This window comes from Pseudophryne corroboree, chromosome 5, assembly GCF_028390025.1.
Source record: "Pseudophryne corroboree isolate aPseCor3 chromosome 5, aPseCor3.hap2, whole genome shotgun sequence".
NCBI classification, from domain to species: domain Eukaryota; kingdom Metazoa; phylum Chordata; class Amphibia; order Anura; family Myobatrachidae; genus Pseudophryne; species Pseudophryne corroboree.
The window spans coordinates 79673763-79690704 of NC_086448.1; the positions used below are offsets into that span (position 1 = coordinate 79673763).

The 16942-nt window shown below is 39.3% G+C and overlaps 1 protein-coding gene across 1 annotated transcript in view; it reads left to right on the top strand.

Annotated features, from left to right (window-relative positions):
• COL1A2 (collagen type I alpha 2 chain) overlaps positions 1-15680 on the top strand; it is a 39342-nt gene extending 23662 nt beyond the window's left edge. The window contains exons 31-51 of the mRNA XM_063921396.1: positions 678-785; positions 1195-1248; positions 4071-4124; positions 4209-4262; positions 4348-4401; positions 4500-4607; positions 4844-4897; positions 5011-5064; positions 5792-5953; positions 6647-6754; positions 8350-8457; positions 9389-9442; positions 9982-10089; positions 10438-10491; positions 10604-10711; positions 11242-11295; positions 11413-11520; positions 11772-12021; positions 13288-13472; positions 14062-14304; positions 15248-15680. Coding sequence (XP_063777466.1) covers positions 678-785; positions 1195-1248; positions 4071-4124; positions 4209-4262; positions 4348-4401; positions 4500-4607; positions 4844-4897; positions 5011-5064; positions 5792-5953; positions 6647-6754; positions 8350-8457; positions 9389-9442; positions 9982-10089; positions 10438-10491; positions 10604-10711; positions 11242-11295; positions 11413-11520; positions 11772-12021; positions 13288-13472; positions 14062-14304; positions 15248-15394 — 2229 coding nt within the window. The 3' untranslated portion in view covers positions 15395-15680. The remainder of the gene's footprint in view (positions 1-677; positions 786-1194; positions 1249-4070; positions 4125-4208; positions 4263-4347; positions 4402-4499; positions 4608-4843; positions 4898-5010; positions 5065-5791; positions 5954-6646; positions 6755-8349; positions 8458-9388; positions 9443-9981; positions 10090-10437; positions 10492-10603; positions 10712-11241; positions 11296-11412; positions 11521-11771; positions 12022-13287; positions 13473-14061; positions 14305-15247) is intronic.
• The last annotated feature ends 1262 nt before the right edge of the window (positions 15681-16942 follow it).

Consider the following 16942-nt stretch of genomic DNA (forward strand, 5'->3'; position numbering starts at 1 on the left):
TATCATATAATAATGAAAGAATGCCTGTCATCATTTGCCAACACTCATTGATAAAGAGATGTTATCACACCTATAAGATAATGATAATGAATTATCAATGAGTGTTACCACGCAGGAATAAAACCTGTGGCAATACTCATATATTACCAAAAGATCAAACATCCTTGTCATAGTGTGGTAGCATTTACAGTATAGTAACCTAGCAACAGCATTCAGTCACACATTCAGATGATGGTGTATATAGAGCATTGCCTGATATCTTAAAGAGTAATATGTATAATCATATCTATAGTTATAAGTTATCCCAGTAATATTACTCATCACTAGTTGAGTGTTAGTAAATTTCTAACAGAGCCGATGCAAGGTTTCTCGGCACCCTAGGCAAAACTTCAGCCTACTGCCCCCAACCACCCCCAATACCCACTTCCCAGCCCTTCAGATGAAAGTGCAATTTAGAACTTCCACAAGGATGTTTCTTCCAGAGACTGCCTTAATTTTGTAATAGGAAAACTCAGTGGTGCCTCCCAGATCCAGGTGCCTTAGGCAGATGCCTATTGGTAAAGCTGGCCCTGAGTTCCAATAGTACTAAATGGGAACAGTACTCATGCAAAGGGCAGTCATGTTGTCTTTAGATTTTCGGTTTGTGAGGTAACATTATATGACTCTTCTGTTTCTAGGGAGAGCCTGGTGCTGCTGGCATTAATGGAGGTGTTGGACCCCCAGGCCCTGGTGGAATCCCCGGAGAAAGAGGTACAGCTGGACTTCCAGGATCCAAAGGAGAAAAGGTAATTCAGCAAAAATGATGAACATCGTTCATTGGTACATATACATAATCATGCAGCCACTGTCTCTCCAAGATGAGCAATTACAGCATTGCAGGACAATACTGACCGATAGAGAATGCAGCTCCAGACAAATGTCCTTATTAGGCTGGACTTTTAAATCTCTGTTTAGGGATAACAATGAATTGCGTCCTATATAATGTGTCATCAGTATAGGCCTTCAGATTTATCTATCTTCTATATATGTTCAAATACATAGTACATAAAACAACAATGACAGCTTTCTGTTATTGGCTTACTCGCGCTAGTCTTGTAGCATTTGCCACTTTATGGAATAAAACCCACTGCATGAAATTATGATCAAGATATGCAAATATTCAGATTTTTTTATTTCTTTTTTTTTGCTCTTTAGGGTGAGAATGGCAATACCGGTGACTATGGTAGCCCAGGAAGAGATGGAGCTCGTGTGAGTACATTGTATTTCTTACTCTGATCTGTTAATGGATTATGTTTGTGACCGTGACTTTTTTCTTGATGCCTCCATTGTGTTTTACCAACATCAATATATTATTTTTTTCTCAATTTCATAATCTATCATTTAGACATTTTTTTCCTAATTACCTTCTTAGTAATGAATAATATTCAGCATCCTATAGTCAAGGATGTGCATTACCATACTGCTGAATTGAAGCTACTCATCCCTTTATACCAATTGCCAGAAATATTTTCATAAAAGTTTTGTAAAGCTTGAAATATAAAAAAAAATCTCAGCCTTATTAGATCAACCAACTAATTTAGACTTTTGAAAGAAGAAAATTGGATTTTTTTTAATTTTCTCCAGTTTGCTGCGCCAAAAAGTTACTGCTTTGACAAGTATACATACTGTATTAAAAAAACCTCAAGAGTCATTCTTTAAAGAATCACTTACTTACCTCTGATCATTGCTCAGATATACTTTGCACCATAGTCAGAAATTTGTACAAAAGTGTTGTCTAAGATAGTTTGCAAAATAGGCATAAAGAAAACCTCTATTGTACCGTTTAAACCATCATTACTTCATCCAGGATAGGTTTGAAATATATAGAAATGTCCACCTACCTCTCTAATATCTGATTTCATTTATTAGACCACAGGTTCTCAAACTCTGTCCTCAGGACCCCAAACAGTGTTCGTTTTACAAGTCTCCTCACAGAATCACAGGTGAAATAATTTGCACCACCTGTGGATCTTTTAAAATGGGTCAGTGAGTAAGGAGTACACCTGTGCACCTGCTGGGTAACCTGGAAAACATGAGCTGTGTGGGGACTGAGTTTGAGAACCACTGTATCAGACTATGGAGGGCATTTGCCCATAATAAAAATGTATTTATCTATCTCTCTCTCTCTCAGTCCTGGGGAGATTTATCAAAGCTTGGAGAGATAAAGTGGAGAGCGATAAAGTACTAACTAATCAGCTCCTAGCTGCCACGTTAGACTGTGGAGCCTATGTTCTAAGCCCTGGAGAGAGATAAAGTGGACGGAGATAAAGTACCAGCCAATCAGCATCTAACTGCCATGTTACAGACTGTGTTTGAAAAATGACAGGAGCTGGTTGGTTGGTTGGTACTTGATCTCTCTCCAAGGTTTGATCAATCCCGCCCCCATGTTACAGTATATGTTACAAAACATATAACATACCAAAAGGTCATATAAGTCATATTAAAAGAAAAACATCAAAATGAAGGGCAAATCATCCTATGAAATGTAACTAAAACAGAGCCGTGAACTTTGATATTATCATGACAATACAATACTATACTTGACGAAATAATTTAGATTTCAAATTTAGCGGCTATTTGCCCTAGCAGATATGCTTTTTATAAGCAACTGTAAAACTGTCCTCTTCCGTGTACTTTCATTTCCTAAATGTCCTTAATAGCATCTAGTGGCTCTGTTTTACATTCTGTTTCCAAAATACACCATTCAAACTATGGAAAATAGATCTATGCCCTCTCCCCAGTAATGACATTACATATGAGAAACATTCAGTCATTATAGGGGAGTAATCAGATACCTCTTAAGGCAGGGGTGGCTTAAGAGGTGGGGCTGCAGCGCAGTCCAAAATTCAAATAGGGGAGCCACACCAACTGCCAGTGACTCCTGGCTGGTGCTGTTTGGCAGTGTTTGGGGTGGCAGTTGCTGTGACTCCCCTATTTGAATTTTGAACTGTGCTGCAGCCCCACCTCTGTAACTGCCACTGCACTTAATTATTTTTTACGTTGAAACCATGCAGCTTCCAAACCACAGCTGCAGTATTGTTATAGGTAGTATGGCCCTATTCAAAGTAAATCTCGTGAGTGACAGACATTTCAACACACCATTTGTTTAAAAATAATGTCTTCCATTGTACAGTACCTTAAATTATACCTGTTAGTATATTTTTGTGTATTGTGAAAAACAGGTCGGTGTTGTTATCAGTGGAAATATATGTAAACGGTGCCATGAAAAATGGTTATTAATCTACATTTCATCTACACTTCTGATCACTCAACAGCAACATTGTGGACTAAGGTGGCCGTGTATAACCCAAGGCCGTACAGAAGTTAAAGCGCCATCTCGAAAAGTTTATTTTAGATTTACCCCTGCCTTTCCCACATAGCCATTGGCATTCCTTTTCTAATTACACTGCTTGGCGGTGCTCCTCACAGTGACTGTAAAGGGAATGTTTGGTGGTGAAATCAATGTATATGACACTATTGCCACTTTTTGAAAACTGTCCGGATCATAGGCTTTTCGACAAAAGATCACAGACCTGCAATCTCCAATGCCCATTTAATTTTATTATAGTGGAATGCATGAGGAGAGAGATTTTTAAGACAATGCTTTGATGGCCACTCATTTTTGGGATATTGAACTTCTTATTACCATCTACAACAGGGCTGGCCAAACCAGTCCTCGAGATCTATCAACAGTTCACATTTTCCAGACCACCTAGCTGGTGCATAGGTGTAGTCATTACTAATAAAATGTGCTGCATTCATTCCTAACTGACAATTCTACAGATCTCCATGAGGCCTAGAAAACATGAACTGTTGGTAGATCTCGAGGACCAGTTTGGCCAGTCCTGATCTACAACATTTCTGTTAATTTTTTTATATCCTAGTTTAGACATGTTAGAAGTGGTTCCCATTCACTTAAAGGGCAGACAAAAATCCAAACCTTTAGCTTTTATTATTTTCTATGGTTTATATTGCTTACAAGTGTGTGCGAGTCAGTTGTCCTCACTTAATTTTTCATTTGTCCTGCATAGGGTCCCGCTGGTGCTGCTGGTGCTCCTGGTCCAGCTGGTGGTCCCGGAGATAGGGTAAGGATCTTTCTCCATTGCATAAAATTTCAGTCGGTGTCTTGTGAAGAAATTTTTGCCTTAATATTTGTTTTTACTTTTTAGGGTGAATCTGGTCCCTCTGGTCCTTCTGGACTCGCTGGTTCCCGTGGTGCTCCTGTAAGTGGAACTCATTATTTAGTCAGATAATTTGCATTATTTCAGTGATTTATGTTTTCTATAATAATAATTTCTGCTTTTATAGGGTGAACGTGGTGAAGCTGGTCCTGCTGGTCCCACTGGTTTTGCTGGACCTCCTGTAAGTAATGTGACTTCTTGTTATTAAAAAACATCAACCCACTCTAATTACTGTGATAAAATGTAGTAAGCAAACAATGTTATGTGTTATGTCAACAGGGTGCAGCTGGTCATTCTGGAGTTAAGGGAGATAGAGGACCCAAGGGACCCAAAGGAGAACTTGGTGGACCTGGTGCCCTCGGTCCAGCTGGCGCCCACGGACCAGCTGTAAGTTGCTCAGAGTAATATATTAACTGGTCCTGTGTAATGATACGTTTGTTCATTGTGTTCAAACAACATTTGCTAGTCTTGGTCATCTAGTCGCTTCCCAAACCTGATGGGATTTCTCATCTTATAATTGACCTGGATGTAGATATCCAGTGCAGGACATATCTCAGTTGACCACTGGAATTAGTGACTTAGATACTTTTCCAAGATTAACTGCCCTTTATTTCTTTTTGTAGGGTCCCAACGGTGCTGCCGGAAGTGTTGGAGCACGCGGTGATTCTGGTCCCTCTGTAAGTCGACACAACTGTTATCTGAAGACATACAATAGATTTGTCTACCGTTTGGCAGAATATTATAGCTTTACAGTATATCTCATAAATCCTCTATTTATTTCCACCCACAGGGTGCAACTGGATTCCCTGGTGCTGCTGGAAGAGTAGGAGCCCCTGGTCCATCTGTAAGTGCGTTTTGTGACTCCTTCTCTACACTGATTAGGCCTAGACAGGGCAAATCCATCTATCTGCAGGGCTTCTGTCTCAGTGACTGATTGATGTCATGTTCTGCCAACCCAGCGGGTGTACCATCAAAGACACCCAGTGGGTGCACCGTCAAAAACACCTTACATGACACCATGGGGTGTCATGTAAGTGGCATCTTCAGAAAAGACAGTTTCAGCAATGGCGATGTGGGCATGTACTCACCATAGTCACACGATCAGCGAGGGCCACTGCACTCTTTCTTACCAGACAGAGTAGCCTCTTGGAATGTTCTCAACGATCAGATATAAGATGATAGAAAAATAGCGATTTTTGCTCTTTAGAGCAAATCCAATACAATTACAAATAGCAAAGTAATGTGGATCTCCAAATAGAGAGCAGACAATTTCCTAGCGTCATTGGGGATAGCTCAATCTCACCATGGTTCCATGTCCTTTTATCGGACTGTATAATTTACCTATCCAAAACACCTGCTGTGCTCCTACACACACAGCAAAGCTATATATTTAATATTAAGGTCACAGCAATATGTTTACTTAAATATCTAGCCATACTACTGGATAAGAGCCTTAAACATGAATAAAATAGAAAAAGTAAATATATTTATAAGGTGAATTCCAAATTATCCGTCCACCTTTGTCACATCTTAATACAATTCAAGCTACAGGTTACATTTCTCTCTTGTAGGGTGGTGTCGGTCCTTCTGGTTTAACTGGACCTGCTGGCAAAGACGGTCCAAGAGGTCCACGTGGTGACAGTGGCCCAGTTGGGCGCCCTGGCGAGCAAGGTCACGGTGGTCCACAAGGTCTTGCTGGAGATAAAGGTCCCTCAGGAGAAGCTGGCCATGTTGTAAGTGACAATATAATAACTTAAGCTGAAGTTGAAGGGGTCACATATGAACAAGAGATTTACACAGACAGATCCATCGTGATTACTATCAAAGTAAAACCATACATGATCCAACAGTGTGTAGACAAATTCACTGTATCTATGACAATCCAGCTATGTAATTACAGAGTTGTATATTTTATTTTTATACAGAGTTTTATTTTTATTTTTTTATTTTTTTAGTAGAACTTATTTTTTTTTCCATAATGGATCACATGGTATAGTTAATGTTACTGGATAATAAATGAGCTTTGTAATAAAATAGTGTCTTGAACAAGTGACGCCTCCATTTATTATACAGTGATAACATACCCACCACTGTAAATTATAAGGATACTATAACTTTTAAGTTAATGAGGGGTTCCATGACATAATTAGAACTCAACACTCATGTATATATTGTTAACAGGAGTTTATGCATATTACATTAGGCCTACTAACAGTATGTATTATAACGTATAACTCTCTTTTTAGTTATATGCTCCAGTTATCAGGTTATATGCTGATATATGCTCTGGTTATCTGGTTATATGCTGGTATATGCCCCGGTTATGTGGTTAGATGCTCGTACATGCCCTGGTTATGGGGTTATACGCTCTGGTCATCTAATATGGAAATATTCATAATAATCTGCTGTTTCTCTCGTGGCTTTAGGGAGCCCCCGGTGCTTCTGGTCCCTCTGGTGTTCTCGGTTCTCGTGGTATTGTTGGTCTACCTGGTTCAAGAGGAGAACGTGGTCTTCCTGGTGGAGCTGGAAATAATGTAAGCACATCATTAAGCATTATCATTTTTATTTCTTTTTAAAAGCACATGAAATAATATACAATAGAATGCATTAAAACACACTGGCAGCTTATAAGGATGAATCAAAGACACATTATATGTAGTGTGCATTTTACTGTGCTTCCAGGATGCTGTGTTGGATAGAATTGGCTAATAGATTGGTCAGTATGCAACAAATGAGTCACACTGTCTGGTACTAAATGGAGACGTGAGCTGAGAGGCTAAAGCACGATAAAGTCAGAAAACAGGAACTTAAATAAATCAAGGATACAGCCACATATGTGCTACTCATGCCAGTATCACAGATTAGAGAAATCCTTACAAATGTACAGCTAAAATACAGGCAGATTTGTTTGACATGTGATAATGCCCATGGTATGCCAAATCTTCTAGAGTCAGAAGTTCTAAACCTCAGTCCTCAGGACCCCACACAGCTCATGTTTTCTAGATCACCTGTAGATTTTTAAAATGTGACAGTTGGTGATACACAGTGCACCTGCCGTGGTGACCTGGAAAACATGAACTGTTTGGCGTCCTGAGGACCGAGTTCGAGAACCACTCAAAGGACACCCATCAAAGGACACTTATCAAGTGGTTGGAAGACAAAAAGCAGATATCTACACACTAGGGGGAAGATGTATCAAACCTGCAAGAGAGATAATGTGGAGAAGTTGCCCATAGCAACCAAATCACTTCTGTCATTTTATAGACTGTGCTAGATAAATGACAGTTAAATTGCTTGCTTTGGGCAAGACCTTCACTTTATCTCTCTCGAGGGGGTTTGATACATTTCCCCCTAGGACTGAAGCAGAGTTGGTCGCAAAATGGGCATAAATTAAAATAAAATGTAAAATAAAAGTGAGCAAAGTGTTTCCACCCATGTACAGAGCTCAAGGTGCATTGCGATCTGTGGATGTAGCAAGTGTGTCTGGTTTGCCACTTGATTTGCTAACACAAGCATGAGTCTTTTTCCCAGTCTGTACGTGTTCGCAGTTGCATAAGCACACAATTATTGCACTTGGTCTAAGTTAAAATGACCCCATGTGCCCATCCAGACGCATGCAGGTGAAATTGCCAGAATAACGCAAATCTGCATTAGTGCATATGCGTGTGCACACTGGGCATGGGCAGTGTAGATGCATACAAAATATATCACTCGCTCTGCATAAGCCTCTTTACCTCTATGTTAAAGTCAATTCATGGCCCAGACAAAGGAGGCAGCCATTGTGTGACACAAACCAATATATAAGAGAAATTAGCTCATCAGGTGACAAGTAGTGAGTAATGCACGAGTGTGAGGCAGTGTGTGATATTGCTAGTGAGCTGATTGGCTGCAGTCACATGACTCATGGTTCAGCTCACAAAATGGCTTCTATTGTGTGTGTACTACAACTACACACTACAACCAGATTGTTAGATGCTCCCATACTGTACCTGACAGGTATAATTTCTGACATTCCATATCAGGTTTAATAGGGTAGGGGGTTTATGTGTGGATATTTAATACCTAACAACCATATGTGGATATCTATGAACTCTTGTTAAATTAACTCCTTATTTACTGTACTGTTTAGGGTGAAGCTGGTCCTTCTGGTCTGGCTGGCTCTGCTGGTGGACGTGGTCCCCCAGGCTCCGTTGGCTCTGCTGGTCCCGTTGGTCATGCTGGAGAAGCTGGTCGTGATGTAAGTACATTAAGAACAATCTATGCTTTGTCTTTTAGGCAGCATACTGAGCCAGCCTTGGGCATTGATTGTCCTGTATGGACTGACACTAAATTACACCAGTTCTAACAAAATCCCGAGCTACAAGAAGGATGAGACAGGAAGAGATAAACATTCTGTTCCCACTGATACATAGCATTAGCCTTTGTCTAAGAGCCGTAGGTGTGTCCTATACTGATCTAGATGGAGAGTGGTAGAATACTCCATTACATTTTCTCTTTAGCAAAACTGCTGTGGCAGGTCAGCATCAAACATAACCAGTGCATTTTATATTTATGTTTTATATTCCACCAATTACATTGTTGGCTTTCGCTGCACTTTAAATGATATCGTCCTATGTACAAACTAAGGAGCAGATGGGACAGTTTCATGCCTCCATGTCTGTTTACAGTTGGAATTTCTGAAACCCTGCTCCTCGTCCGCCACCATCTGCACAATTATTTGCACTTGTTCCCTATATCACAGCTTATACCTTCAATCCCGTCCGCCGGAATGCCAAACGTATCCCCTGCTATCATATGTAATCTCATCTACAAAATGCAATACCCTCAAAATACATCCTCCACCCCACCTATGATCTGTCACATTACATCTCTTGTGTTAGTACTCTGATAGGGGAACACTGGGTAAACACTGGGGCATAGTGGTTCTATTAATTCTTTAAAGAATGGAATTCCTCCAGATTCTCCACCAGTCCTCCATCCTTCCTAGTGGTTAAACCCAACTGTTCACAGAAATGTATATCCAAACCAAAATAATGCATGGGAGATTATGTTTACCTATCCTGATGCAGGTTGAATCCAGTTGCATTTGAATTTCTAATTTTAGTGTAGAATTTGTTCTGTACTTACAGAGTTTATAACGTAATAAATATAACATTGCTTTTTTCTAGGGACACCCTGGAAACGATGGTCCCCCCGGCCGTGATGGTCTTGCAGGTCCTAAGGTAAGTATCACAACTCGCACATTACACTGGACCTCATTTATGAAGCTCACTGGATGCATACTGTGGATCACTAAAGTTCAAGGTGCACGCTTACCTTCCATTATTTGGAGACCCCACCCTTTCCTCAATGCAATAAATGCTCTTAAAATTGTACCCCTGCCCACTGTGCCCCTGCCCATTCTTCTCACTTTAAATATACTTTTCTTCACAAAGTGAAATCTAAATTTTTCACTTTTGCACAAAACGAGGCAAACCAGTGCCCCTAGCCTGTACCTTGATGTCTGCTCCCTCTCCCTGTCCAGCTTCTGCGCTACAGCAAGTGGCACCTCTTGCTGCACAATCCGGTGAAGGTCGTAGTAATTCTAGGCGAAACGGCACAAATTGAGACGTATGTCATCACCATAGAGGAATTTATGATGCGTCGCTGCTACATTGCACTTCATAAATGAGGGCCTGTGTCTATGCTGTCGGCCTCTCGGCCTCTCACCATCTCTTCTAGGACATTTCACCAACAACATGTAAAAATGTTTAATTTGTAGGGAGAACGTGGTTACCCTGGTAACACTGGCTCAGCTGGTGGTGCTGGACTTCCTGGTGCTCCTGGTACTACTGGTCAAGCTGGTAAATCTGGAAACCGTGGTGAGCCTGTAAGTTGACATTATGTCTTTTTTACATCTCTATATTTATCTGAACAAATCAATTATAATAATAATTAATAATAATGGTTATATATGGATAATATGACTTGCACACCAATTTTTATCAGACCCAATTGAATGGGTTCATTTTTGGTAACATGATAGGATTTGAACTTGGGTCTTCACTGGCAAGTGCTCTTAACCACTGAGCCAAGATTATTAATATGGTATAGAATATAAACATTTTACTTGACATAATGGATATCATGTCTACTTAAAGGGAATTATTTGTCTGTTTGCAATAATATTGAATAGATTTCCTACAGAATTTCCCACAATTGTTCCTCTGTATTTTAGGGCCCTCATGGTAATACTGGTTCCGTTGGTCCCGCTGGTGCTAGAGGTCCTTCTGTAAGTATCATGTTTAATTCTAATTGACAGTCATCACTTCCACCATAGATGGTGTGGGCTATTAGTGTAAAATGGTCCTTGAACTTATCTAACAACTCTTCATCTTTATTAGGGTCCCCAAGGACCTCGTGGTGACAAAGGTGAAGCTGGTACTATTGGAGCAAGAGGTCGCGATGGTGGTAAAGGACATAATGGTCTACAAGGTCTGCCCGGTCCTGCTGTAAGTACAAAAGTCTTCAGAATACAATATCGGCATGCTAACAAATCATTATAAATGAATGCACTCCAATATTTTTTTCACCCTATACAAAAATAGTTTCAGGAAAAAAAGTGTGGTTGCTGCATCATAGCACTATCTATACAGATTCAGATTAATTTGCATACCAATGTACAAGTTTCGTGTGATTGGATTGTTTAATTTGTGCAACTAAGGCACATTGGAGTGAAAAAGACTATCATCAGCGCAGGCCAAGCAGCGCGGGATCTGTCGCACTGAGAAGGGCTATGTGGCGAGACTGCGGCAATAGTCTAATTTAATAAGATACAGAGCAATCACTTGAGCAGCACAATACCACTAATCTTCATCCTAATGTATATCTGTAGATAAAAATGTCATTTATGGTCAGCCTCTATTGTACCAAAGCATGTTGAAGTTAGAGGTCCATGTCAAAGCAAGAAAGATGTAGGTAGTTATTATATTCATAATTTAGCAGATATTAATTGTGCATATTTTCTGTCTTCTACATCCAGGGTACTCCAGGAGAAACTGGTCCCGCTGGTTCAAATGGTCCATCCGGTCCACGTGTATGTACATTATTTTATTATTTTTTAAGTATGCAAATGTAATTGCTATTATTTATTTGCGGCATTAGGCATTTTTAATGAGGTATTCATGATTTAGCAATAATTCTTGCATTTCAGGGTCCAGCAGGTCCTTCTGGTCCACCAGGCAAAGAGGGTCGCTCTGGACATGCTGGCGCCATTGGCCCCGTTGGTGTTCGTGGTCCCCCTGGCTTCACTGGTCCCGCCGTAAGTAACAAACGTAGAAACTATTTATGTATCTTTTATAAACAATTGTTCTGTGAAGTTCTTTGTACCGGTGCTTATCAAGAACTTACAAGTTTAACACTAACTTCATATGGTGGACAATGGTTTAACCTCAAGAGATAATGAGCTCCTATATTTATTTTCCCTTACATATATTAGAACTTTGCTTTTTCCTGAAGGTTTATTTTACATCTTGGAAGTTTGGGAACATGTTCTCCATTTACACTTTATAGGGTCCCCCTGGTCTTCCCGGTCCTCCTGGCCATCCTGGTACTTCTGGAGGTGGATATGACCATGGTGACCATGGAGGTGAATACTACAGAGCTGACCAGCCTGCCCGCAGACCCAAAGATTATGAAGTTGATTCTACCCTGAAATCTTTGAATAACCAAATTGAAACCATCCTGACACCCGAAGGCTCAAAGAAGCACCCTGCCCGTACCTGCCGTGACTTAAGACTCAGCCACCCTGAATGGAGCAGTGGTGAGTACATTTCTGCTGACAAACCAAATCTTTTATTTAAAGAAAATAATGCTATATTTATATTTAGATGAATGTGTAGCCCTGGGGATCAGCATTCAAAATGCTGACACCCCAACTGCCATGGTTTTAGGACCTCAGGAGTGGGCTTCCCAATATAATGTATTGCATATCTGAAAATAATGGGAAACTTGAACTTAATCTCAACAGTCCAACCCTTTGCTTTCTGACACTGTACATAATAATAATAATCATAATATTAAAAATAATAATTACATATAAAATACAGTCATTTATTATAAAAATATGGATGCGGCTATACCTAAATGTGTGAAAGCTTTTGTGTCTATGTCAGAGAATTTGCTTTTATATACCCATCCTTCTTTGCAATCTGCTCTAGCTGATATCACTGTTTTAATGTTTGATATTTTTTGTTAGAATATATACATTTTGTTATAAATATATTGTTGTGCATTTTAAGTTGTGTTTTTTTTCTTGTGTTACTAGTCCCTATTATTAATAAATTATAAATTATTTTCACCACTATATGATTTAGGGTTATACAGTACATTTTAGGGTGCTAAAGTTTAGTCTATATGTTGACCTTCCATTATCTTTGTACTCTTTTTTTGGAGGATCAGAAAGATCTATCCACAAATTGCCTTCTTTCTTCATACTTTCTCCTAAGGCTTGTATCCTATACTTTTTGTTTCCCTAAAAACAAAAACTTGATTTTTAGTAGGATATATATTTATTTTAAATACTATTTAGATACTATGTTAGGTTATGGTAGGTTTTTCATATATTGTAGCTACTACAATGTATAAGCAATTAAGAAACATGTATTATTTATATACTGTATATATATATATATATATATATATATATATATATAATTTGAACAAAAGCTGCGGCACTCGTGGTCTTAGAAAAATGTTTGTATTGAGAAATTTACATAGCGCACCCGCGCCCCACCAACGTTTCGGGGAGTCTAACCCCTTTGTCAAGGTGTAGGTGACCTACACCTTGACAAAGGGGTTAGACTCCCCGAAACGTTGGTGGGGCGCGGGTGCGCTATGTAAATTTCTCAATACAAGCATTTTTCTAAGACCACGAGTGCCGCAGCTTTTGTTCAAATTATCCTTCAAGCATTCTGAGGGCACCGGGGCATGTTAACAACGGAGGGAGTGCCAGGCTTCAGGACATTGTATATATATATATATATATATATATATATATATATCACATGAACACAATTTTTCTTTCTAGGATTCTACTGGATTGACCCCAACCAAGGTAGCACTTCTGATGCCATCAGAGTGTTCTGTGACTTCTCCACTGGTGAGACCTGCATCCACGCCAACCCTGACAACATTCCACAGAAGAACTGGTACATGTCTAGCAACGATAAGAAGCACGTCTGGTTCGGAGAAACCATTAACGGTGGCACACAGGTAACTAGTCCTGCGATGATCTTTGTAATCTTCTAACTAGTCCTCAAACATGGAACCTGAGATGTGTAATTCATGTTTGGCTCATCTGCATAGTAGTCTCATATTCTAGGCAACCCAGAGAACACAAACTATTTCTATAACATTCTAAACTCATATAGAGGATTATTTGGCAGTACAGTCTTCCTGCAACAGATTCACAGAACGCTTACTTCATTACTCTGTGATGCTGTTCATGTTTAGATCTGATTGGCTATATTTTACCCAAGCCCCTCCCACTTCAAACTCGCTTAAACATGGTCTTGTAGGAGTTGAGCAGAAACACTCCATGCTGCGGTCAACGTTCTAACACTCTGATTGGCTGTTAGTGGCTGCTGTTGCTATGGTCACGCTCTTCCATGTACACTCAGTTTTTGTAGAATGGATACAGTAGGTTCTCTGGTCCTATTCACACACATGTAACAGAAGAGATGATACATGATCACTGATCTGAAGCGAAATAATAATTGCAATGCTAATAACACCTATTTATTAAAGTAAACTATGTAAGTCCAGAATTTTAAGTTAATGTCATGTTCGGTTTCTTCCTTAGTTTGAATACAATGACGAAGGAATCACCGCCAAGGACATGGCCACTCAGCTTGCTTTCATGCGCCTCCTGGCTAACCATGCCTCTCAGAACATCACTTACCACTGCAAGAACAGCATCGCCTATATGGACGGTGATACTGGCAACCTGAAGAAGGCCATCCTTCTACAGGGATCTAACGATGTGGAACTGAGGGCCGAGGGCAACAGCAGATTCACCTTCAGCGTCCTTGAGGACAGCTGCACGGTAAGTAATGGGCTGATACCGTTCACAACTCCGATTTGTTTAAATGTTATAGTCAACTAGCTAATCTCCAATAAATATTAACATCTAAATTCCAGAGCTAAATACACAATGGTGTCAGTCCAAATAGGTGCAAGTTGCAGAATGAGAGTTGCTGTTTTCCCTGCAAATTTGCATTGCGAATTCATTTTGCTATCCAATTAGAAACTAGCATTGAAACTCACCTTTTTACATTTGCACACTACTGAGAGTGTGAGATGGTTAGAATGCAGTGATACCATGCAGAGACCATGGACTCCCCCCGCCCACACACACACACACCTCCACATGACTAACTAGGCAATTGAACGTTTCCAAATAGCTTAATTAGTCAAATAATTACATTTCATTTTTGGGGTTTCAAAAAATTTCCTCAAATTACCCCAAAATCAACTTATTGTTGCTTTATGCACCCTAAAGTTAATTAGAGTATTTTTTAAAATGATTGCTTCTTATAATTTTTGTTTACATTTTAAAGTCACCTCAAAATACCCAAAAGCAGCTTTTTTCATGTTTTTAATTTAAAAAAAAATTCTTATGAAAGTAAACAATAAAAAATTAGCAATTCGAGTACCGCGAGTAGGCATTTTTAATTGGATTGGAGAATTCTCATGTGCGTGCATTCCTGCGAATGTCTGCGCATTCCTGCGAATGTCTGCGAGTTTCATGATACAACTCTCAACTCACATCTAATTAGATTGATCCATATATGTGGAATACATTAAGAATACTGCAGAGGAGGAAATTTATGGGGAAGTTGACCATAATTGAAAAATAGGGATATTTCCAGGGACATAAATATATAATATAATATAATATATAAATACTTGCTCTAACATTAGGGTACAGCTGATTACTATGCTTAGACCAATAAACTGGAATTAATTAATGCCACCCTTTATTTCAGAAACACACTGGTGAATGGGGAAGAACCGTCATCGAATATAGAACAAACAAGCCAACCCGCTTACCCATCCTGGACATTGCACCTTTGGACATTGGTGGTGCAGACCAAGAGTTCGGATTGGACATTGGCCCAGTCTGTTTCAAATAGATGAACAATTTAAACAAAAACAAAAAACTAACTTAAGAAACATCCTCTCTTTGCCCTTTCTTTTTTTTTAATAACAAAAAAAGCTGACTCCTTCCATTTTTTTATTTCCATTCATTTACGTCCTTAAATCCTGGGCAAAACAGACAAATCAATACGGAGCATTGTGGTATGCAATGAGAGGACATGGAAGTTTTTCACGATTTTAACCACCAGTTGTGGGGGAAAAAAATGTCAGCTTTTGTAATAAAAAAAATCCAAAAATCTAAATAAAAACCGTGAAAGCTTGCACCATTTGTGGCCTTTGAATACCTTCCATGGAGGAAGTTTAAAACCACAACTTCCATAGGTTTTAACTACCTCATATACGCTTATTCCCAAGTGTCTTCACCTCGCCAGCGAGTAATCAAATAAAAATGGCGTTCAGAAAAGGAGGCGGTTTCTCAGTGGTGCTAATTGAGGTACTTGAACAAAATTAAATGGTGCTAAAAAAGTGTAATACTCAGTTTTCCATCTAAAGTTGTATTGTGGTTTTGTGGAGAGGAAACATTTCCAAATCAAACAGCACATGGAATCTCAGGCCTTTGCTTTCAATCTGGTGTTCACTGTGTTTTTGCAGTATCTCAAAACGATCATCTCAATTGGGCTTAAAGATACATCATTCTCTCAGCAATCTGTACTTGTTTTGTATATGTGAAATATTTTAATAAATTGTGAAAAAAATGAAAATAAAGCATGTCCAATGTCCTCCACCAAGTCGTTTTGGTGAGTAAAGTTTCTTGCTTGCAATGGGCTGGAAGCTTTCACTCATAAGGCATAAGTGCTTGCTTTGTTTTTATAGTATATGAATGGTGGTGAAACGCGTGTGTGCTGATGAGGACATTTATGGGGGAAAAAATAGTGGTTTAACCCAGTGGTTCTCAACCTTGGTCCTCAAGTACCCCCAACAGTTCATATTTTCCAGGTCTCCTCACAGGATTGCAAGTGAAATAATTAGCTCCACCTGTGAGTCTTTTAAAATGTGTCAGTGAGTAATGAATACACCTGTTCAACTGCTTGGTGACCTGGAAAACACGAACTGTTGGGAGTACTTGTGGACCGAGGTTGAGAACCACTGGTCTAACTCATAACAACCAATCCGATTCTATAATTTTTCTAGTGCAGCTTAGAAAATGAAAGCTGTTGCAATGAATTATAGCACTTCTTTTCAGGTGCGCTGGTTTCTAAAAATGTCCTTGTGAATGTTACTCTTATAATATCTTACCGCTTTGCTAACTCTAAAGCTGCTAAAGTTGCGTTTGCATTCTTCTACTCTAACAATTGTTTAGTTGACATTGGCCTTTTTATTTATTTGATATAGATCAAAAGAACAAAGTTAGGGCATATTGGTCAGATGTCAATCTATAAAGGCGCATTTCACCCCCAGTTTTAATTAGATAGATAACCAGTTGGAGCCAGAGCATCATATCCTATTAAACAATGAAAGTCAGCTGGGATGAGTTAGAGCAGTGTTTCTCAACATCAGTCCTTAAGTACCCTCAACAAGTCAAG